We start from the raw sequence: 27216 nt of genomic DNA, 5'->3' as shown, positions 1-27216 counted from the left end.
GCATTCAAACGTTTAGTTTGAGACCCTTAGGTGTGCGTAAATATCGACAAGCATATAAAGACTGTATTAGGTAAGGAATATAGATCTCCTTTTATTATTATTATTAATTGAATACCATTGTTGGGTTCAAAGTGTAGGAGTTATAATGTGAGATGTACTACTTGTAGTTCACACATTCAAACAGTTCAAGCCGGTAAGAAATGGATATCTAGTCTTACTATCGTTATTAATGGAATAACACTTTTGAGTTAAAAGTATAGGATTTATAATGTAAGATGTAGTACTTGTAGCTCACATGTTAACATTCAAACATGCGTGAAAAAGTTTAGTTTGAGATGCTTATTAGCATGTAAATATCGACAAGCATATTTAGACAAGTTATCAGATATGTCTGCTGTGCCTTTTTTTTTTTTTTTGTCTTATCTGCTGTGCCATTTTTTTAATGCTCTACAAATTCGCTGATTTTTATTTATTTTTTATTTTTTGCATTGTTTCATTGCCTTTAAATGTCACCAATTGTTTTTTAGTTGGGCTTTACTTGTCAGTCAATCAGTCTTTTGTGTAAGTGCAAACTTCATGCTCAAACTTGGATAAAAAAGTCAGATAAGTACACAGTTGTCCACCAGGGGTTGCTATTTCGCAAGATTAATGCACACTACAGTTTAATAAAAACTAGTAGCATACCTACTTGGATCTCAGCATGCATTTTTTTAGTTTTTGTAAAATAATCCATGTCAATGAAACACAGGTCAAATCTTGCTAAATGTCTTGTTTCTTTGTATTAGTGATTTAAATCTAAATCTAATCATGCTTGTTATGCAACTATATTGGCACCCCATCATTTTAAAAGTATAGAAACAAACTACAGCCTGTTTGTTTCAGCCCCCAATAATTTAAACGTGCATTCAAAAATGTAGTTTGAGACACTTAGTAGCACATATATATGGTAAATCATATTAAGACTATTCATCAGGAAAGGAATGGAGATCTGTTTTTATTATCATTATTAATGGAATAACACATTTGGCTCAAAGGTATAGTATTTATAATCTAATATGATGTCACGTCTTGCATTTCGTGCTTGTAGTTCCACTTGAACTTCCTCTGAATGGTTAGAAAAGGTGCATGTTTGCATGTGTGCGTCTCTGTGCTGCTGACATCCTGTTCTGTCCCCGCTGTGGTTTGCATGATTCAAAGGCAATGATGACGACGTGTCAGAGAGCAGAAAACTCAGTTTAGGTGGAGCTGGACTGTTACTATCAACCAAAGTAGACCGGACTGAAAGATGCGCACTTACTGTGTACTTCCACACATTTTTGGTGAGTTACTTTACATTCTTTTACCAGATGTTGCGAAAGGTTTTTTTGGGAGTAGCCTATGAGCAAGGCTTGTGTGAACTAATATTTAACAATGTTTATCCTGTCTGAAAATGTAAATCTGGACTTAAAATCTGTTAAATAGAAAAATACCAAATCATTTTGTTGTTGTTGTTGTTGTTGTTTTATTTATTGGCTTTGTGCATTCAAAAATTTTAAAATATCTTCCTATCCACACTGTGACTGTCTTTTCCCATAAAAACTGAGATCTCTTTAATATCAATTGTTTCCCCTTGATAGCAGTAAGATTAAATAATGAGCAAATGCTGCTCAGGTGTTTCTCTTGAGGAAAAAAATCACGTCTCTTCTAGATCTCGACAATGTGCTCACATTTGCAATCTATAGGCAGATATTTGAGATATGAATTCAATATTAACCATTTCTCATCAAATTCAATTGAATGATATTCGCATTCATTTTGTAGCTCTATAATCTTATTTGTCTATCATCTGTGTCTGTTTTTATTTTTCCTAATGGTTGTTGAAATGTCATAAATGCTGAATTTAATATATATAGGCACACTTTATTATCTGCTGTGCCATTTTTTTAATGCTCTACAAATTCGCTGATTTTTATTTATTTTTTATTTTTTGCATTGTTTCATTGCCTTTAAATGTCACCAATTGTTTTTTAGTTGGGCTTTACTTGTCAGTCAATCAGTCTTTTGTGTAAGTGCAAACTTCATGCTCAAACTTGGATAAAAAAGTCAGATAAGTACACAGTTGTCCACCAGGGGTTGCTATTTCGCAAGATTAATGCACACTACAGTTTAATAAAAACTAGTAGCATACCTACTTGGATCTCAGCATGCATTTTTTTAGTTTTTGTAAAATAATCCATGTCAATGAAACACAGGTCAAATCTTGCTAAATGTCTTGTTTCTTTGTATTAGTGATTTAAATCTAAATCTAATCATGCTTGTTATGCAACTATATTGGCACCCCATCATTTTAAAAATATAGAAACAAACTACAGCCTGTTTGTTTCAGCCCCCAATAATTTAAACGTGCATTCAAAAATGTAGTTTGAGACACTTAGTAGCACATATATATGGTAAATCATATTAAGACTATTCATCAGGAAAGGAATGGAGATCTGTTTTTATTATCATTATTAATGGAATAACACATTTGGCTCAAAGGTATAGTATTTATAATCTAATATGATGTCACGTCTTGCATTTCGTGCTTGTAGTTCCACTTGAACTTCCTCTGAATGGTTAGAAAAGGTGCATGTTTGCATGTGTGCGTCTCTGTGCTGCTGGCATCCTGTTCTGTCCCCGCTGTGGTTTGCATGATTCAAAGGCAATGATGATGACGTGTCAGAGAGCAGAAAACTCAGTTTAGGTGGAGCTGGACTGTTACTATCAACCAAAGTAGACCGGACTGAAAGATGCGCACTTACTGTGTACTTCCACACATTTTTGGTGAGTTACTTTACATTCTTTTACCAGATGTTGCGAAAGGTTTTTTTGGGAGTAGCCTATGAGCAAGGCTTGTGTGAACTAATATTTAACAATGTTTATCCTGTCTGAAAATGTAAATCTGGACTTAAAATCTGTTAAATAGAAAAATACCAAATCATTTTGTTGTTGTTGTTGTTGTTGTTTTATTTATTGGCTTTGTGCATTCAAAAATTTTAAAATATCTTCCTATCCACACTGTGACTGTCTTTTCCCATAAAAACTGAGATCTCTTTAATATCAATTGTTTCCCCTTGATAGCAGTAAGATTAAATAATGAGCAAATGCTGCTCAGGTGTTTCTCTTGAGGAAAAAAATCACGTCTCTTCTAGATCTCGACAATGTGCTCACATTTGCAATCTATAGGCAGATATTTGAGATATGAATTCAATATTAACCATTTCTCATCAAATTCAATTGAATGATATTCGCATTCATTTTGTAGCTCTATAATCTTATTTGTCTATCATCTGTGTCTGTTTTTATTTTTCCTAATGGTTGTTGAAATGTCATAAATGCTGAATTTAATATATATAGGCACACTTTATTTTAAGGTCCCTTTCTCACTATAAACTACGAATGTTGCCTCAATAAACTCCTAATTGGCTGCTTATTAATATTTAAAGGGTAGTTGTTAAGTTAAGGTATTGAGTAGGTTTATATGCTTATGCAGAGTAAGGCATTAATATGTTCTTCATAAGTACAGACAATATGTTAGTAACATACATGCATGCTGTTTCTTTTGTTATTAATGCTTTGTCCTGTTTTATTATATTTTCAGCTGCTCTTCTCTTGTGCGATTATGGGATGTTCTCCATGCCATCACCATCTCCTTCAGGGATGCCCACCAATGCAATATCGAACATATCCGACTCTAACACTACTGTGACGACAGCAAAATCAGTAACAGTCGGGAATGACTCGAGCACGTTAGAATCTGGCTTAGGGAGAAATCAGTCAAATGATTTAAATGGTATGGCTGAGAGCAGTAGAGACGATTCTGACACTGAATCTGAAAGTGTGAACGGAAGCACCAGCAGAGTGATCTCTTCAACAGCACGTCCAGAGAGCACCACAAGCAACGTGAAGCACCATACTACTCAACAAAAAAAAGGTTGGAGGATTTCTAATGATCTGTTCGGTGGTTCCGGGCAATGGAAGCTGTTGTCTCTTTACTATAGTACTATGCCCGTTATTACTTTCGACATTCGGTCGTTTATTTGTGTTGTAAAGGCCGTTGAGCTTTCTGCAGAGTCTGAGCGCTAAACCAGCAGTCTAGATAGTGGTTTGAAGGGCTCATATTGTCAGAATTCAATTTTTTTTTGCAATATTATATACATGCAATATTTCCCCAGTTTAAAAAGGCCCTTTTTTGGAGCTTCAAAAATGACTCGCTTTCAACTTTCTGACATTAAACAGATGAACACACATTTATGCTACTGGTCCAAAGTTTAGAATAATTAAGAATAGGGCTGTGCAATTAATCGCATGCGATTGTCATGCGCATCTTGTCAGTAAAGCCGGTTCTGTGATTAGTAGTAAATCTCCATCACCTGCTTTCAGATGGAGCGGCATTTACTACACAGAGCCGTAGTTCACTGACAATTAGGCAATATCGCGTTCATGAATCGCATTCGATTATGAGTGCGATATTGCCTAGCTTGTCAGTGAACTATGGCTCTGTGTATTAAATCTTGCTCCAAATCTGAAAGTGTGAACGGAAGCACCAGCAGAGTGATCTCTTCAACAGCACGTCCAGAGAGCACCACAAGCAACGTGAAGCACCATACTACTCAACAAAAAAAAGGTTGGAGGATTTCTAATGATCTGTTCGGTGGTTCCGGGCAATGGAAGCTGTTGTCTCTTTACTATAGTACTATGCCCGTTATTACTTTCGACATTCGGTCGTTTATTTGTGTTGTAAAGGCCGTTGAGCTTTCTGCAGAGTCTGAGCGCTAAACCAGCAGTCTAGATAGTGGTTTGAAGGGCTCATATTGTCAGAATTCAATTTTTTTTTGCAATATTATATACATGCAATATTTCCCCAGTTTAAAAAGGCCCTTTTTTGGAGCTTCAAAAATGACTCGCTTTCAACTTTCTGACATTAAACAGATGAACACACATTTATGCTACTGGTCCAAAGTTTAGAATAATTAAGAATAGGGCTGTGCAATTAATCGCATGCGATTGTCATGCGCATCTTGTCAGTAAAGCCGGTTCTGTGATTAGTAGTAAATCTCCATCACCTGCTTTCAGATGGAGCGGCATTTACTACACAGAGCCGTAGTTCACTGACAATTAGGTAATATCGCGTTCATAATCGCAGATGAATCGCATTCGATTATGAGCGCGATATTGCCTAGCTTGTCAGTGAACTATGGCTCTGTGTATTAAATCTTGCTCCATCTGAAAGCAGGTGATGGAGATTTACTACTAATCACAGAACCGGCTTTACTGACGAGATGCGCTTGAAAATAGTCTCTTCTACTCACCAAGGCTTAATTTATTTGATCAAAAATACAGAAAAAACTGTAAAATTGTGAAATATTATTTCTATTTAAAATACATGTTTTCTATGTGAATATATGTTCAAATGTAATTTATTTCTGTGATGCGCAGCTGAATTTCCAGCATCATTACTGCAGTCTTCAGTGTCACATGATCTTCAGAAATCAGTATAAAATGCTGATTTGCTGCTCAAGAAACATTTACAGTTGTGCTGCTGAATATTTTTGTGGAAACGGTGATGCATTTTATTTTTCAGGATTCACTTTTTTTTCACTTTTGATCAATTGAATGTGTCCTTGCCAAATAAAAGTATTAATTTCTTGATTCTGAATTAACACTGGAGTAATGATGCTGAAAATTCAGCTTTGATCACAGCAATAAGTAACTTTTTAACATATACACTCTTAAAAATAAAGGTGCTTTATGATGCCATAGAAGAACCTTTTTGTCTAAACGGTTCCATAAAGAACCTTTAACATCTGAAGAACCTTTCTGTTTCACAAAAGCGTCTTTGTGGCGAAAGAAGGTTCTTCAGATTACAAAAAGATAAGAAAGAGATGGTTCTTTAAAGAACCTTTGATTGAATGGTTCTTTGTGGAACTAAAAATAGTATTGCTGTGAAGAACCTTTTGAAGCACCTTTATTTTAAGAGTGTATTCACATAGAAAACTGTTATTTTAAATTGTAACAATATTTCACAACATTACAGTTTTTATATATTTGATCAAATAAATGCAGCCTAGATGTGCAGAAGAAACAAAGACATTTTACAGTATTCCATACTTTTAATCCAAAGTGTACATATCAATGATTTGTGATAAAGTCTGTAAAATATTTCTTTAACTAAAAAAACCCCGCTATAAATAATAAAAAGCCAGTTTTGTTGCAAAAAATGGATACTTTTAAATGCATGCAGTAGTAACTAAAACACAAGATGTTTCTGACAAGTTGAGAAAATGGCAGCGCTGACAGTGTAAAGTGTGCTTTCAGAGCAGCTCTGAGATCTGAGCAGTTAAAGTGTGAGTGGGTGCGAGATTCGGCGTGTTTCTTGCTTTCTGAATGCAGACTTACCACAGCAGCCAAATCTCTCTCTCTGTTCTATTTGAATGCACTTTGTGTGCGATTACAGCAGCGTGTTAGACTCACACCAAAGCTCTGTTTTAAAAATGATTTCTTCATAACTGCGTGCTCTCAAAAGCAGATGTTTCTTCTTATTGTTTCTCAGTGTATCTGGGGTGTTTGTTGGTTTGTTGTAATGTGATCGTTGCTCTGTTTCAGATTCAGCATCAGATACAGGAGGTGAGCGTGACTCTCTGCACATCACAGCATCTGCTTTGTGGAAGATGAGAAACGTCCTTTCTTCCTGCCTTACCAGGCTTCATTAATTTGATCAAAAACACAGTAAAAACAACAGCATTTATTTGAAATGGAATAGTTTCTGTAACGTTATAAATTTCTTCACTGTCACATTTGATCAACCTGTTAATTAATTTATTAATTAACCTATTAAACCAATTAATTAACCTATTCCCATTATAAACTGAGAACCACAACAACAGATCTCTGTGTGTTTTTGACAGCTATCATCATTTTGATCATCATCCTGATCCTGATTGGTTTTCTGCTTGGCATTTTGTATTGTCTGAGAAAGAAAGGAAGGGTAAGATTTGATACGTTATTTCATTTTGTACATTTAGGATCTGTTACAAACCTTAGTGAGCTGTTTGCCATGCTGTCTTCTGGCTACATAGGCGACTCTCTTCTAAGGTAGTTAGTTAATTCTCATAAGAATGAACTTCTTGCCATTGGAAGGGAAATTGAGTAAATTTCCTTCATTTAAATTATTGTTATTGATATTGAATCAATTAAATCGCGTACATCAAAGAGGGTCACACTGTCATTTACTGGCATTTGGAATTTTTACCATTTTGAATTGAATCCCGTATTGCATTTTATTCAATAATTTTTTTTATAAATAAATAAAATGTAAAAAATTGTTCATTTTAATATTATTTATTATTATTTTTATAATTGATTCACTAATCCACTTCCATTAAATAGGGTCAAATTATAATTTCTTCTTGTTTTAAAATTCTATTTTTATCAAATAAAAATGTTAATAAATACATTAAAATATATATATTTTATTTACCCACATACTTTTCACATGCTTTAAATACTCTTTAGGTAATATTAATTATTATTATTATTGAATTGCTTAATCCACTTACATCAAAGAGAGTCACATGGTCATTTCTTGCAGTTTTGAATTTGTACATTTTTATTGTATTCTGTATCACACTTTATAAAATAAAAAAAATTAATGAATAAAGAAATTAAATAACATTTAAAATACTTGCGCACATATTTTTGGGGGAATTTTGCATACATTCTCTTCTCTCTCTCACACACACACACACACACTAATGTGATCTACTGTATTCTAATTGCATAATTCTTGCATTGTGATTGTAGAGTTACTCATTTGATCTGACTCGTGGCGACGTAGTTGCCAATGATTACGTTGACACCCCGCTCAGGAGCAACCAACAAGGCATAAGCTATGAACAAACTAACAAAGGCAAGTGTGAATGCAAAATTAGTTACGCACCTGGATATGAACTTTCTTGATTTAACTGTGTGCAGTCTGGTCAGAAACCTGCAAATCTACCTGTAAGTGTTGCTTAATCTCTCTTTATGTCTTCCTGCTCAGATCTGCCTGTGTGTTTGGACTATGTACAAGAGGACAAATCAGAGGAGAAGACTAATCCCAAAGAAAATGGGTCTGCAGGAGAGAAAACTGAGCAAACACCCACCAATGAAAATGGTAACGCATTTTCCAAACAGCAGCATTTGTACATTGTTTTGGCAGCTTTGCATCTGTCATTTCAAGCAAGCTCTATAGGCTTATAATTGAAACCCTTCTTTTGATGGTTGCTTTTTCCAATCTGTAATATCTTCAGGGACATGAATGAGTTGTAAAAGTTCACTTTGTTGTGTTCAATAGTGATGATAATTTTCCTGTCTATTATCTTAAAGATTATCAGAATGTTCCAGAAGAGAACAGTTTCTCTTCAAACTCAAGCTTGGCTGCACCCATGAAGAACGAGGAGTTTAACCTATACCTAAATCTGCTTGGAGGTGAATCTGACTTAAACGATTCGACCGAAGCTGAAGCCACCGATACGGCACAAAATGAAAACAACAATAATGTCAGTAATGCTGGTCAGTATAACCAAAACATTTACAAACGTGCCTGTAGAATGATTTTTGGCCTTTTTATGTTTAGAAAATTACAAAAATTAGGTCTATGCATGGGTAATGTTGTAAGTTTACAGTGTCACTATGTTTTTCTGTATTACAGGGTGGAGAATAGCAGAAGAGATCTTCACTGAAATCAGTCTAGACGAGCCAAAGGAACATTCATAGTGTGTGTTTCCAATGCAACAGTCAAGATCTTGGGTGTTTGGTACCTAGATTCAAACTATATCTGTTCAAGATGCCTTGATCTGGACTATATGAGTGCAAAAGCATCCTTTTGCCATTCTCACTTCAAGTTCTGTTTCATCTACTGTTAAAGGAGATTGTATACTGTTCATAAAAAAAAGAACATTGAATCATTGGTTGAAGTTTATGTAAAAAATTGTTAGTATACAAATGCTGTATAAAATAATTTGTGGCTATAATAAACATTCACTGTAGAATGCACTGTGTAATGCAATGCACTTGTGTGTGTGTGTGTTTGTGTGTGTTTGACTGATGCCTGAAGCTTCTTCATTAACATTCATTTGAAAGTTTCCTTATATCCCTTTAAACATTTGTTCAGCTGAAGGTGATGAGCACAATGGGGAAAGACACAGAGAAAGAGCTTAAATACTCGTCTTCCTCAGTTTAGAGGGAAAATGGTCATATAATTTGCTGTATACAGTATATCCACCATGCTTTGCTTCTTTTTGCCACATACTGGAAGTCTGCCTTCTAGTCAACAAATCCCAAACTTTATGCTGAATCTGTCGTGCAGGTTAATCATAAGGTTGTTGTGCCTCTGGACCCTCTAAACGAAGCTCTTTTGCCTGGGGATTGGTGCCACTTTAGTGTTCTTGACCAAGAACCACTGGCTCAAAGGTTCGGTGCCAAAATGCCAAATACATTTTCTTGTTTATTTCAGAAAGGCAAAGTGGAATATGCGCATTTTGGATCCCGAGTTGCTGGAACAGATCAGGTTAGGTTGCAGCTACGCTATGATACCCAAACAGACACCATCATTGTCCCAATCGCATTGCAAATAGTTTTGGCGTCGAACACAAAGACCGCTGTGATCCTCAACCATCCCCTATTGGTCGATAAATGAACCAGCTACAGTAACCCCTTAACCAGTGTTGGGGGTAACGCATTGCAAGTGAAGCAAAGTTAGGTAAAGTTATGTAATCAGATTACTTTTTCAAGTAACCGGTAAAGCAATGCATTACATTTAATTTACAAGAAAGCATATGAGTTACTTTTTCAAACAAGTAACACCAGTTACTTTATTTTCCCATTCATTGACTGACAGCTCTCCTGTCCCCATGTTGAGAGAAATCAGGAGTAAGTGCAGAGGTGCTGTGTGAACATGACGTTACTGCAGTTCTAGACTAACTCATCTCATCTGCACAAAAACAGATTCAGTATTCTTCAAAATTAATAAAAACAGTGAAAAGCAGCATATTATGCAACTCTGCAATAATTAAATGTTAACACAAATATCCTTTATGTATTTAATCCCATTTTATTAACCAGTGTCTTTGCTGCTGACCTTCAATGATCCAATTCAACCATACTAATAAGGAAAAATTACTTTAGATAAACATTAAATTTGTGTTTCATTTTCTTGTGATTGAGAAGAAAGTGTTGAACTTCCTTCCCTTATGTCCTATTCTTCATGCAATCCAGAAACAAAAATAACAATTATTCTCTTTTGAGAGTACCACGACACTGATAAGCTACTACTAAATATTGTAGAAACTTAATTTTCTGTAAAGTTGCTTCGCAACGATTTGTATCGTGAAAAGCGCTATACAAATAAACTGGAACTGAATTGAATTGAACATGCATGTGCATTCTTTGGCTCGTAAACAAGGCGCAGCTCAAGCGTCGTGCTACTCTCGATAATGGCGGCCGATAATGATGCAGAGAGAAGAATTGTTGAATAAAGTCGTTATTTTTGTTTTCTTTGCACACAAAAAGTATTCGTAAAGCTTCATAAAATTACAGTTGAACCACTGATGTCACATGATGAACATTTCAGTTATGTTGCTGTCTGTGCAGGGTCAGAAAGCTCTCTGATTTCATCAAAAATATCTTAATTTGTGAAGATGAACGAAGGCTTAATTAATTACAGAATTTTCATTTTTGGGTGAACTATCCCTTGAAAGCGCATATCACGCATCATTTGATTTAGATTGGAACTTCAGAGCGTATTTGCGAATCATTTCGCGAGTCGAAAAATTTGTGATGTGTGCTCCGAAGTCCCGATCTGAAATTCGTGAATCATTATTCAGACCGGGACTTCGGAGCACGGATCGCAAATAATTTGATTTAGATCAGAACTTTGGAGCGGGTTCGCAAATCATTTATCGAATTGAAAGATTCGTGATATGTGCTCTGAAGTCCTGATCCCAAATTCGCGAATCGTTATTCAGATCGTGACTTGGGAGCGCTGAGTGCGACTCACTTGATTTAGATGGGAACTTCATAGAGCGGATCGCTAATCTTTCTTTCTTTTTAATCAAACAGTACAAAACGGCAAACCATTAAGGTAGTACAGTTATAAAAACAAAACAAATGAAAAAAGTATAGATACAAATCCCTTAAGAAAATTAACCATGGTAAAGGTGTAGTAACAATATATTTTGGCCTATTGTTTACCACTTGTATAACCAGTTCTGTCAGGACCACTATCGTCAAAATGATAGATACTTAGCATAAAGTTTGGTTTGGCGTTATGGTTCTGTTCTGGGCAAAAAACTCCCTACCCATCCATGCAGCCTGTCATGAATGAGCAGGGAGAGCAGCGATAATAACCCCCCTAGGGTTAACAGAACAGAACAAGGCAGATATCATTAATGTATGTGTTAGTGTGTAGCAAGGAACATCAGAAAGCCAAGTCCTGACTGTGGCGAAAGGAGGAGCTGGGGATGGAGGAGGGTAATTTGCTCCTGAGCAAGCTGAAAAGCTGCTGAATAATACCGAATAGAGCTTATATAGGAATGTCGTGATAGGTGTCGTATTCCTATAGGTAGATGTGATCAGCTGAGAATCAGCTGATGCAAGCTTGACTCCCGTGACCTGCCAGAACTAACGCTAACGCTTAATTTTTACTAAACACCATGGTTAAACTATGGTTAGTGTAGCAAAACCATGGTTAATTTGTGGTTACCATGGTTTAATAGTTACTTTTTTGTTGTTGTAGTAAAACCAAGGTTAATTTCCTAAAGTCTACAAATTAGTACCTAAAAGGTACAAAAGTGTACCTTTTGAAAAGGTACCACCCTTTTAGGTACGACAGCTTTTATACCTTTTTTTCTGAGAGTGTAAGGAGCCTTGAATCCTTTAGAAAAGTGGATTTATATCAATGTTCTTTTGATTTTGGATAACTGAGAAACTATTTTTGTAGTTTAGTTAGTTAAGGTTGTATGAGTATATGAGTATGAGGAGATTACTCACCCAAAAGACAGTTTGAAAGTGTGTTTCATGTCAAGCTTTTTGATACACTCTGTAAATGTCCTGTACATGTGGAAGAATTGACAATAAAGCAGACTTGAACTTGAACTAAAATGGTGATTTTATGTGGGTTAGTGTCGTAATTTCCTAAAGTCTACAAATTAGTACCTAAAAGGTACAAAAGTGTACCTTTTGAAAAGGTACCACCCTTTTAGGTACGACAGCTTTTATACCTTTTTTTCTGAGAGTGTAAGGAGCCTTGAATCCTTTAGAAAAGTGGATTTATATCAATGTTCTTTTGATTTTGGATAACTGAGAAACTATTTTTGTAGTTTAGTTAGTTAAGGTTGTATGAGTATATGAGTATGAGGAGATTACTCACCCAAAAGACAGTTTGAAAGTGTGTTTCATGTCAAGCTTTTTGATACACTCTGTAAATGTCCTGTACATGTGGAAGAATTGGCAATAAAGCAGACTTGAACTTGAACTAAAATGGTGATTTTATGTGGGTTAGTGTCGTAGTTGGTGATGCCGCCCTGACCACTGGATTTATTTTTAACTAGTTCTCTTACACTCACCATGTGTCTTTCATTCATTCGCACCAGAACTTTGAAGAATTGCTGTACCTGTGTGTAAATGTCAATGCAATCTGTTGTGGATTCCCCGCTGTGCATGAGAGGCTGATCTTTAACAACACACTCCTGAAATGACAGTGACATTATGAAGGATGTCTAAATATAGCTGAGGAAACTCCCCTGTCTGAAGGGGCCCCCAAACACATATTTAAGAGAGCGCTATAACAGGACAGCTTTTCCTCTGAATAAACTACCTAAAGTTCAGTGGTCTTGAATGTTTACATCAAAGAAACATAGAGGAAATTACACTTCTTCATCAAAATCCTCTTAGTGTGGTCAGAATGGAAATAGTGTGAGACAGCGCTCTCTGCTGGAGATAATGAACTGCATTAGATAGATAGATAGATAGATAGATAGATAGATAGATAGATAGATAGATAGATAGATAGATAGATAGATAGATAGATAGATAGATAGACAGACAGACAGATAGATAGACAGATAGATGGATAGATAGATTGATAGACAGATAGATAGATAGATGGATAGACAGATAGATAGATTGATAGACAGATAGATAGATAGATGGATAGACAGATAGATAGATAGATTGATAGACAGATAGATAGATTGATAGACAGATAGACAGATAGATGGATAGACAGATAGATAGATAGATAGATAGATAGCTAGATAGATAGATGGATAGATGGATAGATATATTGATAGATTGATGGATAGATGGATAGATTGATAGACGGATAGATAGATAGACAGATAGACAGATAGACGGATAGATGGATAGATTGATAGACAGATAGATAGATAGATAGATAGATAGATAGATAGATAGATAGACAGACAGACAGACAGACAGATAGATAGATGACAGATAGATAGATAGATAGATAGATGGATAGATTGATAGACAGATAGATGGATAGATTGATAGACGGATAGATAGATAGATAGATAGATAGATAGATAGATAGATAGATAGATAGATAGATAGATAGATAGATAGATAGATAGATAGATAGATAGATAAATGCTGTTCCTTTGAACTTTTTATTCTTCAAAGAATCCTGAAAACAAAATGTATTTCGGTTTCCACAAAAATATTGTGCAGCACGACTGTTTTCAACATTGATAATAATCATAAATGTTTCTCGAGCAGCAGATCAGCATATTATACTGATTTCTGAAGATCATGTGACACTGAAGACTGGAGTAATGATGCTGAAAATACAGTTTTGATCACAGGAATAAATTATATTTTACACTATATTCACATAGAACATGGTTATTTTAATTTGTAATAATATTTCACTATTTTGACTATATTTTTAATTAATTAAATAAATAATCCAACTATGCAATTTTTCCGAATGTACTAAAGTTAGTGCTGTCAAACGATTAATCGTGATTAATCGCATCCAAAATAAAAGTTTTTGTGTACATAATAAAGTGTGTGTGTACTGTGTATATTTATTAGTATGTATAAATACACACACATACATGTATATATGTAAAAAATATTTACATATAATTATATTAATATATAATTTATATCATACATAAATACAATTATTTTACATTTTCTGGCATATATATATACATGCATGTGTGTGTATGTATATGCATAATAAATATACACAGTACACACGTATTATGCACACAAAAACTTTTATTTAATGATGCTGAAAATACAGTTTTGATCACAGGAATAAATTATATTTTACACTATATTCACATAGAACATGGTTATTTTAATTTGTAATAATATTTCACTATTTTGACTATATTTTTAATTAATTAAATAAATAATCCAACTATGCAATTTTTCCGAATGTACTAAAGTTAGTGCTGTCAAACGATTAATTGTGATTAATCGCATCCAAAATAAAAGTTTTTGTGTACATAATAAAGTGTGTGTGTACTGTGTATATTTATTAGTATGTATAAATACACACACATACATGTAAAAAATATTTACATATAATTATATTAATATATAATTTATATCATACATAAATACAATTATTTTACATTTTCTGGCATATATATATACATGCATGTGTGTGTATGTATATGCATAATAAATATACACAGTACACACGTATTATGCACACAAAAACTTTTATTTTGGATGCGATTAATCGCGATTAATTGTTTGACAGCACTACCTAAATGTATTTATTAAAGAAAAGACATGCAGATCACAGAAAACACTTTATTTTAAACTTAAAATGATTTAATATTATTTTTTGCCTTATTTTCTCCTTTTATTTAGATTTTGGTCCACCAACAAACTACCTAATATCTTTACTAGTATGCATTAATAGCTTTACTTCGCTCTTAACACCTTTTAAGCATGGAATTATTTTATTTCCAGGTGACCGCAGCCGACAGGTTTGTTTATGTGTTTTACACTTTGCATCGTGTTATTTTTCTTCCTCGTGGCAACACACCAACACCACACACTCACTCTAATACAATATTGAATCTAACAAATGCACAGTCAAGTTAGAAAATGGTTTCTTGGCTAACTTTCACTAACAACGCGTGTAGGCTATTTCACGACGCTCCCTTACGCGTGTCGCGCATGCGCAGATCATCGCTCCGCCGCTAGCGGTCGCTGTTTCGCTCGCGCTCGGTCCGTTATTATTGTCACAGCAGCCGAAGGCCGAAAACATCCGACGCCATGCCTCCGTCGCGCCGCTTCTACGCGCGTTTTTCCCGAACCAACGCGCCTCTCGCACAGGCAACAGGCTCGAGAGGCTATTAACCACAAAACTCGGTCTTTTACGTCGAGTGTTTTATACGGTTTGACCATGAGTGTCGGTTACCGCGCCGCGTAAGACGGAGATTATGGAGTAACGGCCGCTAGATTCTTCATAACGGTAACAATAACACTGCTATGGCGCTCTCGGTGATCCAGGCGTGTCGTAGTCTGGCCCTGTCCACCTGGCTGCTGTCCTTCTGCTTCGTCCACCTGCTGTGTTTGGACTTCACGGTGGCGGAGAAGGAGGAGTGGTACACGGCGTTCGTTAACATCACGTACGTGGATCCGGTCACGGCCGAGGTGCGCACCGAGAAGACGGAGTGCGGGCGTTACGGGGAGCACTCGCTCAAACGCGAGGCCAGAGGCGTGCTGGCGATGCCCGCCGCGCCGCAGGACAGACACGCGTGCGATCCCAACAGCAGGTTCACGCCGCGCGGATACGGCGCGTGGATCGCGCTCATCAGCCGCGGGAACTGCACGTACAGAGACAAGATCCGACACGCCGCGGGGAAAAACGCGACCGCAGTGGTCATCTTCAACGTGGGGTCCTCCAACCCCAACGAGACCATCACCATGTCTGATCCAGGTGATGCGCGTGAGCAATGCACCGTGTGTGGTTGTGATGCATGATGACTGCGTGGCGGGTTATGTGTGAGTGCATTTAGTCATTTAGCAGATGCTTTTATGTCTCTGGACAATGGGAGCAATGATATGCAAGTGCTATAACAAGTCTCAGTTAGTCTGACACAGTACACGTAGCAAGTTTTTATATATAATTATAGAAAACAAATGGAGAGAACTAGTTAAAGGCTTTTATAAAAAGAAAACAAATAGATAAAACAGATTTAGAATAGTGCTAGAGTTGGAGGGTCAAATAAAGATGGAAGAGGTGTGTTTTTAGCCGTTTCTTGAAGATGCTGGGGTTGAGGTGGGCAGGTCATTACACCAGGAGGGAACGGTTAATGTAAAGGCAGTGAAAGTGGTTTTGTGCCTCTTTGGGATGGCACAATAAAGTTCACTTCTAGAGGGAGCATAAGTCTGAAGAAATGCATTTAGGTAAAGGGGTGCAGAGCCAGCGGTGGTTACAAATCCATATTTGGTTATGGATTGATGGTAACTTTATAGATGCATGTCTGGCTAAATGTGATGGTCAGTGTGTTGATAAATACGTTCATCATCTGTCAACTAGATATGCATGTCTGGTTATGTGTTATTGTGAGTAAGGTCACGAGTGATGGCTGATGCACTTTGGTAAATGCATATGAGGTGCATAATTGCATATCTAGCATGTGTGATGGTTTATACATGTGTTTTGGTAAATGTGCGATTATAAATGCATGTCTGGTTTAAAGGAGTCGTTCAGCCAAATGAAAATTTGCTGAAAATGTGCTCACCCTCAGTCCATCCGTAGATTGTTTCTGCATCAGATTTGGAGAAATGTAGCATTGCATCATTTGCTCACCAATGGATGCTCCGCAGTGAATGGGTGCCGTCAGAATGAGAGTCCAAACACCTGATAAAAACATCACAATAATTCACACAGCACTCCAGTCCATCAGTTAACATCTGGAGAAGACAAAAGCTGCGTGTTTGTAAGAAACAAATCCATCATCATGGCATTATTTAAACCTTTGCTTCCGGCTAAAATACGAGTCCATAATCTATAATAATGCTTCCTCCAGTGAAAAAGTAAATTTTCTTTTGTCCTCTCACATCAAAATCCACAGACATGTTTGTTTAGAGCTGTTTTGGCTTGTGAACGGTGCTTGATCTGTGCAGATTTCTCTCCTGATTCAGCCCAGGCCACATTTTGACTGGAGAAAGCATTATTATGGATCATGGACTCATATTTTGTCCAGAAGCAACAGTTTGAAGTTAGAACACGTTGATTGATTTGTTTCTCTTGGCTTCACAAGACGTTAATTGATGGACTGGAGTGGTGTGCAGTACTTGTGGATTATTGTGATGTTTTTATCAGCTGTTTGAAATCTCATTCTGACGGCACCCATTCACTGCAATTCAGATCCTGAAAACAGGAATTCATTCTAGTTCCTTGGGCACTTTAATGTAAAGTGTCACATGCATGAGTGTTTTTGTGGGTGTTCTGTGTCAGAAACAGTTTTCTGACTTCTCTATAAAGTTCACACAGTCAGGTCCTGCAGGAAAGCGTTTGAACGTTTGTGACGTGGCTGTGGTTCTGACCAGAGTTTGCCTTCGTCCAGCTGTGTTTGTGTGTTCTCTCACATCTGGATGTCATGAGTGACGCTTTAGACGTGATGTTGGCATTCAGGCTCAACGGGAACGGTCACGTTAGCCTGCTGGTCATTCTGCGTCTTAGATGTGAAAGTTTTCTCTTTCTCTATCTGTCTGTGAAGTGTTGCAGAAATGTTGCTGGTTTAGTTCCTCTCTCTGTTGTGCATCAGTATATCTGTGTTTCTCTCTCTTGTGGTGTTTCCCGTTTGCTTTCATTCTCTCTTTGAGCTTTGCCTTTCGTTTGGGCTGAGGAGGTTTTCTGATGTTTTAAGATTTTCACTGTGATTTTTATCAGGGGTTTTCCCCCCAAACTCTGCTGTATTTTTTTCCCTTAAATTATTTGTTCTATTTGAACTTTTCTGGATTAATTTTCTTTTTTCTTCATTTCAAATTTTCTGAATTCTGCTTTAATGGTTACATAAAATTTTAGTAATCAAAAAGCATGTCTGATTAATTAATTGGAAGATTTCTCCAGTGCTGTCCCGCGAGCGCGAGGTCTGACTTTCCCGGAGAAGTGTCGCCTCTCTCGGCGTGTGTTCTGTGCAGTGAGCGGCAGAGAAGCACCGCAGCAGACTCCTCAATAAATGAGTACAAAACAGCATTTCCTAGCACCTGTCGCTTACTGATTGTTTGGAATTATAAATATGAGCGTAGTTCATCTGTTAATATCACATGCACTTTTTAGTTTGTTGTTTTTTTAGTTTGTTACTCAGACGCAGGCAGTGCGCTGCATGAGATTAAAAAGTAATCTAGCCAAAACAACCACATAGCCGCTCTTTAGTGTAGATGCATGTTGATTTTATCAGACGATGCTGTGATTATAAATGAGAGTGACTCCTGGTTAACATGTATTAAAAGGGGTCGTGTTTAGTCACTATTTAGTGTGGTATTTTTTGACAATATTCACTCATCATGACAGTAAAACAGGGCATTCTTACTCAATATACTGCAGCATTTCCTCTCAATCAGTAGAAGATATGCTTAACACCCGGTCACGCATGAAAAAAAAATACACCGTGAAACCGGTATAATTTTGAAAAATACAGTGATATAAATTTTTGGTCATACCGCCCAGCACTAATTAATTAATAAAAATTTTTAACAACAATGTATTTAAACAATTTAACAACAATTTATTGAAAGTTTAACAAAAGTACATTTATACGGCCTTATGAAATTTTTCAGTTTTTCCAGTTTAAAATTTTCTAGATTATTTTTTATCGTTTACATTTTTCTGGATTCTTTTTAAGTGGTTACATTGAATCATAATAATCAGAAAGAATCACAAAAACACGTTTTTAAGACCTGTGAAATCCATTTTTTTGTAAATGTTTTTTCCAAATAATTTTTATTCCATTTAAATGTTTTTAGATTACCCCCGCCCCATTTTTCAGATTTTATTTCAGAATGTTACAATTTATCAAAAATGTATTAAAAGTATCACAAAATGTAAATTTTTAAGGCCACATGAAATCTATTTTACATTGTTTCCCAAGATCCAGGTTTTCCATCATAATTTTTCTGGATTCTGTTTTAAATTAATAAAATATTAATAATTGAAAAACGTATATAATTAAGTGAGTTCATAAAACTTGAACAATTTAATAATCATTACAATTTGTAAAATAATAGTGCCTTATTTATTTATTTTTTATCTATTGTCTGCTTTATCTGGATTTTTGATTTGGTACCAATTTTTTAAATCAAAAACTGTGGTAATCAAATAAAGACCTGAAACAATAACAATTATAAATGCTAAGAATATTTTAAAATACAATCAAATGAAAATGAACAATTTTGTTTATATAGCAAACGAAGTACTGCACAACACAGAGGCTTACTGTTAAAATTAAAACATAGAAGAAAAATTGTGATGCTCCTTAAACAAAGTTATATACTCCAAATTAAATCAAACTTTTATTTCAATGGGTTGGCGTGAAGACCTTTTGAATTTCTGTTTATCTGATAATAGTTTTACATGCATACATCTTTTTGTGGTTTAATAATTATGATTCATTCTTCAGCTCTACTTTTAATTTAGGCCTATTCATCCAAAATTTGCCAAAATCCATGACTGTTTAAATTCCATTTTTATTGTGCCACTAATAAGCATTTTAAACTTTCTTCATCTAAATGTGACCCTGGAGCACAAAAGCAGTCATAAGTAACACAGATATATTTGTAGCAATAGCCAACAATACATTGTGTGGGTCAAAATTATAGATTTTTCTTTTATGCCAAAAATCAATTGGATATTAAGTAAAGATCATGTTCCATGAAGATATTTTGTAAATCTCCTACTGTAAATATATCAAAACTTAATTTTTGATTAGTAATATGCATTGCTAAGGACTTCATTTGGACAACTTTAAAGGCGATTTTTTTGCGTTCTCAGAAATATTGTCCTATCCTAACAAACCATACATCAATGGAAAGATTATTTATTCAGCTTTCAGATGATGCATAAATCTCGATTTCGAAAAATTGACACTTATGACTGGTTTTGTGGTCCAGGCAGGGTCACAAATATGTTTATTTGAGCATTGGTTGTGTGCTGGTTATATTTCAGGATAAACTCTGCTCCTCTTTGCGGGTTATTTTGCCCACAGAGGAAGCAAGTTAGTCTAGTTGAGGCGCTGGTTAACTGTGGCTCTGTGTTTCAGGCACCGGTGACGTGGTGGCCATCATGATTCCCGAGCCGAAGGGTCGTGATCTGGTTCTTCTGATGGAGAGGAACATCACCGTTCACATGCACATCACCATCGGAACACGCAACCTCCAGAAATACGTCAGCCGCACCTCTGTGGTCTTCGTCTCCATCTCCTTCATCATCCTCATGATCATCTCGCTGGCCTGGCTCGTCTTTTACTACATCCAGCGCTTCAGATACGCCAACGCCAGGGACCGCAACCAGGTACAAACCTGACAAACATCGTCTTAGGTTATGAAATTGTTTGCTTGAAAAGTGCAGCCTAAGTGTCCAAATGCCTTTTGCAGTGAAGGATCCTTAGATCCTCACGTGCAAATTGTGTGTGTTTTCATGTTTAATTAATTTATAATCATGTATTCGCATAATCATTAGTCATTCATATGATTTATTATTTTATCATTTTTATCATTATATTAAGTATATTTATTGTTTATTCAATTATTATGTTTCTATATTTTATATTTCTTATTAATTTTCCCTTGCTTAAGCATTTCCGTTGTTGTTCAATCTCATGCTTGTGGGGCTTCATGAACTGTTTTGTCTGTATGAATAAGAGATGGATAAGAGGGTTCATGGAAACCCAAGGTTTATGGGATGTTGTTGTGAATCAGTTTGATATATCATTATTGCTGAATTTGTGCTCAGAAAGTGCAGCCTAAGTGTCCAAATGCCTTTTGCAGTGAAGGATCCTTAGATCCTCACGTGCAAATTGTGTGTGTTTTCATGTTTAATTAATTTATAATCATGTATTCGCATAATCATTAGTCATTCATATGATTTATTATTTTATCATTTTTATCATTATATTAAGTATATTTATTGTTTATTCAATTATTATGTTTCTATATTTTATATTTCTTATTAATTTTCCCTTGCTTAAGCATTTCCGTTGTTGTTCAATCTCATGCTTGTGGGGCTTCATGAACTGTTTTGTCTGTATGAATAAGAGATGGATAAGAGGGTTCATGGAAACCCAAGGTTTATGGGATGATGTTGTGAATCAGTTTGATATATCATTATTGCTGAATTTGTGCTCATCAGACGAAGTTTGAACATTGAGACATACGCAACTAAGATTGTTCAATAAACTCTTACTTTTTACCATCATCACTTCGTCTCCTGCTTCTGCTCGACTCTGGCTTTTCTCGACAGAAGACTGTTAAACACTCACTTGTTTTGGGTATTTTTGGATACCAGACAAGACTGGCTGTTAACAGGGTTTGTCTATTAACAGCTCTGCTGACTAGTTGTTCTGTTACTGGACAAACTGATATTTTCTGACGGGATCTGGCGTCCGGGGCTGGATCCTAATTATTATCTGCCGTGGAGACCCGATCTAACAGCAGCCATCGTATGTCTCGATTGGTTTCACTCAAAATTGCCATGTGTTATTATTATTATTATATTATTAATAATGAAATATAAGAAAAATATTTATACTTTTTATGTTCTACTTAAATACTTTTATTGTGCAGCGAAATATTACATTAATAATATTTCAAATATTTGTAATTTATATTTTTTATTATCATTTATACAAATAAAATTAGCAATAATAATAATTATATTTTTTTCTTAAACTATTTTCTTTTACAGTGGAATATTCCATTAATTTTTTAATTTTTATTTATGTTTTATTTGATAAGAAAATAAGATAAAATTAAAATTACTATCATAAAATTATAAATCATAAAATAATTATAAATATTTATATACTTTTTTCTTAAATACTGAAATTTTATTGTACAGTGAAATATTACATTAACAATAATTCACATTTTATTCATATTTATGTGTATTTTATTATTATAATTATTTATACAAATAATAATACAATTTAAAAATATATTAATAATAATGATTTTGTTTACCCATTTTTATTTTACAGTGTAGTTTCATTGATATTTAATTTTTTTGTTATTTAGTAATATTTATTTTTCTTTAGTATTATTAAGAATAATATATTAAAAATAAAACTATTATTATTGTTATTATTATTATTATTATTATTATTATTTCATAGCCACATTGATTATAAAAACCCAAAAAGTTGGCCAAATTGTGCAGCCCTGCAAACAAGCACAGCAAACTTGGAATTAAAAAAATATATATATCAGAAAATATATATTTAAAAAAATTAGACATTTCCCACCGCAAAAAGTGTTGGAAAGAGTACTAAGAAATTATACTTAAGTAAAAGTATTGCTACTTAAGGAATACTTTACTGGAGTACAAGTAAAAGTACTGAAAAATAATATGACTCAAGTAAAGAGTAAAAAAGTAGTTTGCTGAAAAACTACTCAAGTTACTGCGTTACAAAGTACTTTAGTATTATTTTTCTATTTTTACCCAAAATGAGACGATGTGAGCATTATGGAGCAATTCCTAACACTCTACTCTGTACTATAATGTCTGTTTCACAAGTGAGACCCAGGAAATCCCTTATATGGACAAATGCATCAGATATCACTACAGCTGAATAACATGCAGATAGAGACGCTTTGACTGATGAAACACACAATTGCAGTGCAACGCTAATTGACATAGCTTGTATCACAGTAAAGATTTTTATAAAAAATATTTCCCGTCTCACTGTGATAAGAAGCAACATGGAACCACAGAAGCTATCTGTTTCAAACACGACTGATGTTATATAGTGATTTTGCAGCAAAACATGATATTAGTCTCATAATTTGTCATGTTTGACGCTATGTTAAGCAAACATACGACCTATCCCTGTTGCCAGGAGCAACAGTTTTATAACTAGTTTTGAAAAGTACATTCACGTATAAGATTATGTGGTTGTTTTTAAGAAGGGCAAAAGCAAAGAAGGGTAAGTGAAGGTTTAAAAGAAAAGAAAGGGTCTAAAACAACTGAAATGTGCCAGTAAAAAATAATGTGGTGTTATGGGTAAGGTTGGGCATTGTTTGAATTTTTATGATTCCGATTCTTGTCAATTCCTAATTTCGATTCCAATAAGGTTAAAAATAATAATAAATGAATAAATAATCTAAGATATCATTCAAATGTATTATTACTTATTTCAAAATATTTCGTAGTTAGCTAAATACTATGAATGGAAATCAACAGGCTAAAGAACAATTAAAATCACAGCACATAGGTGAAGAAACAAGATAGTCTATGTATGACCGGACGATTTATTCATATCCATATCCAAACGAGAAGATATGAACATTACTGAGCGCTGAACACTCTCATGCAGTGCATGTTTCATTCATACTCGAAGCCGGAGGGCGCTGCCACGCAGAAAGTCCAAAACGGCCTTGTAGAAGTAATAACTTATGACCTGCAGGAAATCCCTAATATGGACAAAGGCATCCTGCTATTGCTGTAGCTAAAAAAAAGGTAATTTCAGGTCATTTCGAGGTAATAAATATAGTATATGAATAATGCAGTGCTAATTGACGTAACATTTAATACAGTATAGCAAGTATTCTGCCTTATGTGTTTGTATAAACCAATTCTAAAATTGTCATTAGGAAAATACAGAAAAAAATATTATAGAATACAAATTATTGGTTATCATCAAGCAGTGTATTTGATTTATTATCCAATTAAAATACACAAGAAAAAATAAAGCCTGTCAACTTTTTTTTTTGTTTTTTTTTTTACACACATTTCTGTCCCCCTCATTTCTGAAATGATGGCCCTATGTTTGCAGGACAGAAAGCAGTGCATGAGTCTTCTTGTGCTTGAATGGTTTACAGTCATATTAAAATGCGCACAAAGGAATCGATAAGAGGAATCAATTTTAATTTTATAACAACTAGACGATTCCTGACCTTAAAAGCATCCTATTCCAGAATTGGAATATATTTTGGAGTCTCAAGCCTAGGTATGGGTTAAAATGTTAAATAAAATGCTCTTCATCGAACCCCTGATCGATCGCGTCAAAAAGCCAAGGGCACACGCTTCACCATCTGCACCACTGGAGCTGATGTGTTACAACCACTTTTAACTAGATAATAGTTAGACAAGTTGCTCCTGGCAACAGGGATAGGTCGTATGTTTGCTTAACATAGCGTCAAACATGACAAATTATGAGACTAATATCATGTTTTGCTCCAAAATCACTATATAACATCAGTCGTGTTTGAAACAGATAGCTTCTGTGGTTCCATGTTGCTTATCTTTTGTTTTGTAGACTTGCATTTGCGTTTGTAATTTGTTATTTTGTTTTCAGAATTGTGATTTGTTTAGCACTTCTCGGCCACCGTACATTATAGTATAGAGTGTTAGGATTTGCTCCATAATGCTCACATCGTCTCATTTTGGGTAAAAATAGAAAAATAATACTAAAGTACTTTGTAACGCAGTAACTTGAGTAGTTTTTCAGCAAACGACTTTTTTACTCTTTACTTGAGTCATATTATTTTTCAGTACTTTTACTTGTACTCCAGTAAAGTATTCCTTAAGTAGCAATACTTTTACTTAAGTACAATTTCTTAGTACTCTTTCCACCACTAGTTCATATCGTCTTATTTGGATATGGATATGAAAAAATCGTCCGGTCATACATAGACTATCTTATACTGCTGTGTAATATATATACGGGGTGTCTATTTACATTTAGTTAAAAGTGGCTGTAACACATCAGCTCCTGTGGTGCAGATGGTTAAGCGCTTGTCCTTGGCTTTTTGACATTTCAGGAGCTGACAAAATTACGATTTAAAATCAGAGCATAGCTCACATCCACTAAAATACTGAAACGCTAATGATGCTGATTTAAAACGACAACGCCGGTGATTGACAGTCAAAGCAAAGTGCGGTTTGAATGCCCCGCCCCCGCAGCTGAACTGGACGTTTTGATTGGTTTTGCACCCGAGTCAGACCTGTCTGTTATTGGCTGAAGTGCAGGGCTTCACCCCAGGAGTTTGAAAAGTGCCCGTCAAACGCCGGCTCGCTCTTCTCCATCGGCGCTGCCTTTGTCTATTTTTTATTTTTTGTACTTTTGGTGAAAAATAAATGTAGCGAAGTTGAATACTTTAGTTTTATTCTACTCAAGTAAAAGTACCACAATTTAATTATACTCAAGAAAGTAGAAAAAAAGTACTCTAACGAAAGTATTTGTAATTAGTTACTTTCCACCTCTAGGTTTGTGTTTAAACGTGACCCTAAAACATGATTACAGGCCACAGGAAGTGACTTTCATCACAGGAAAACAACCGCAGCCTGAAGCCAACAGAGCCTTTCATTACAGCCCTCAGTCTTTAATTATTCTAACGAGAGACGGATGTAGAAGATAACAGTCTGAAGTCGAAGGAGAAAAGCGTTTATTAATCATGTTCTGTTCTCTGATTGGTCAGAGGAGGCTGGGCGACGCTGCCAAAAAAGCCATCAGCCAGTTACAAGTGCGGACCATCAGGAAAGGCGATCAGGTGAACAAATAAACATTCAATATGGCAGTCTTTAAAGCAGTGGGTTCTGCTGATATAGAGTCCTGCACTCTGTGTTTTGTCTTTATAATGTGTGTGTTTTTTCCTGTAGGAGACGGAGAGTGATTTTGATAACTGTGCCGTGTGTATCGAGGGTTATAAAGCAAATGATGTTGTGAGAATCTTACCTTGCAGGTAAACACACACCTGACTGCACTTTTGATAAGTCACTAACAAGATAGCTGCATTAAATCTGCTTTTTTTTTTCTCAATAGTAAAGCAATATAATACTACATTGTATATTTCGTCAAATTTTATTTCTATTATTATAGTAGGTTAATTTGTTTTAATGTTTTTGAAAGAAGTCTCTTCTGCTCACCAAGACTGCATTTATTTGATTAAAAATACAGAAAAATGATTTACAATTGCTAAATATTATTACTATTTAAAATAGCTGTTTTTTGTGTGAATATCTGTTAAACTGTAATTTATTCCTGTGATGCGCAGCTGAATTTTCAGCATCATTATTCCACTCTTCAGTGTCACATGATCCTTCAGAAATCATTCTAAGATGCTGATTTGCTGCTCAAGAAACATTTCTGATTATTATCAATGTTGAAAACAGTTGCGCTGCGCAATATTTTTGTGGAAACCGTGATGCATTTAATTTTTCAGGATTCGTTGAGTATTTATTTGAAATGGAAATCTTTTGTAACATTATAAATGTCTTTACTGTCACAGTGGAAATTCCGTGATATTATTACAATTGAAAATAACTGCTTTCTATGTGATTATATTGTGAAGTGTAATTTATTTGTGAAAACAGTTGTGCTGCTTCATATTTTTGTGGAAACCATCATACTTTTTATTTTTCAGGATTCTTTGATGAAGTTCAAAAGAGCTGCATTTATATGAAAGAGACATATTTTGTAACATTATAAATGTCTTTACTGTCACTTTTGATCACTTTAATGCATCTTTAATGAATAAATAATTTTTTTAATAAAAAAAAATCACTGACCTCAAGCTTTTGAATGGATATAGTATATATACTGTATTATATATTCTATACTAGGGCTGCACGATTTGGGAAAATTTTCATATTGCGGTTATTGAGGTCAATATTGCGATATGCGATTGCGATTATAATAAATGGTATCGTGAGTCAACTTGATGGGTTTTTAAGGAAAATGCACACACAGATTAGTGATAATGCTAAAATGTGTATTTGTAAAACTAGAAATGTTTTCAAAATAAATTATTTTTACAAAATGAAATAATATTTGCATTAATGTAAACTAAATTAAATAAAACAATAAAAACATACACATTTTCACAAAAATAAGATATTTTAAACATTTTGTCCAAACAAACGGTCATTTACGCAGAATGTAACATACTCTGTACACTATAAACTCTTTTGAAAAGGAAACTGGATATAAAATTGTGGTT

General features: G+C 34.9%; 2 protein-coding genes across 3 annotated transcripts in view; both read left to right on the top strand.

Moving 5' to 3' along the window:
- The first annotated feature begins 986 nt into the window (after positions 1 to 986).
- On the top strand, positions 987 to 9049 carry LOC107564420 (uncharacterized). 2 transcript variants are annotated; one of them, XM_016249513.1, is made up of 8 exons: positions 987 to 1319; positions 3620 to 3952; positions 6625 to 6645; positions 6927 to 7006; positions 7822 to 7927; positions 8060 to 8173; positions 8386 to 8571; positions 8711 to 9049. In XM_016249513.1, the coding sequence occupies exons 1-8, from the start codon at positions 1286 to 1288 to the stop codon at positions 8773 to 8775; spliced, it is 939 nt and encodes a 312-aa protein (XP_016104999.1). In that variant the 5' UTR covers positions 987 to 1285; the 3' UTR covers positions 8776 to 9049. The 2 variants fall into 2 exon arrangements, with proteins under 2 accessions (XP_016104999.1, XP_016104998.1); XM_016249512.1 differs by lacking the exon at positions 987 to 1319 and adding an exon at positions 2698 to 2802.
- A 6201-nt stretch (positions 9050 to 15250) lies between these two features.
- Positions 15251 to 27216, top strand: part of LOC107564413 (RING finger protein 150-like) — a 16423-nt gene continuing 4457 nt past the window's right edge. The window contains exons 1-4 of the mRNA XM_016249504.1: positions 15251 to 15991; positions 20322 to 20572; positions 25696 to 25767; positions 25877 to 25959. Of these exons, the coding sequence (XP_016104990.1) occupies positions 15541 to 15991; positions 20322 to 20572; positions 25696 to 25767; positions 25877 to 25959 (857 nt within the window). The 5' untranslated portion in view covers positions 15251 to 15540. The remainder of the gene's footprint in view (positions 15992 to 20321; positions 20573 to 25695; positions 25768 to 25876; positions 25960 to 27216) is intronic.

Source organism: Sinocyclocheilus grahami, unplaced genomic scaffold (genome assembly GCF_001515645.1).
Source record: "Sinocyclocheilus grahami isolate Dianchi unplaced genomic scaffold, SAMN03320097.WGS_v1.1 scaffold932.1, whole genome shotgun sequence".
NCBI lineage: Eukaryota > Metazoa > Chordata > Actinopteri > Cypriniformes > Cyprinidae > Sinocyclocheilus > Sinocyclocheilus grahami.
This window is presented reverse-complemented; position numbering and strand designations above follow the sequence as displayed.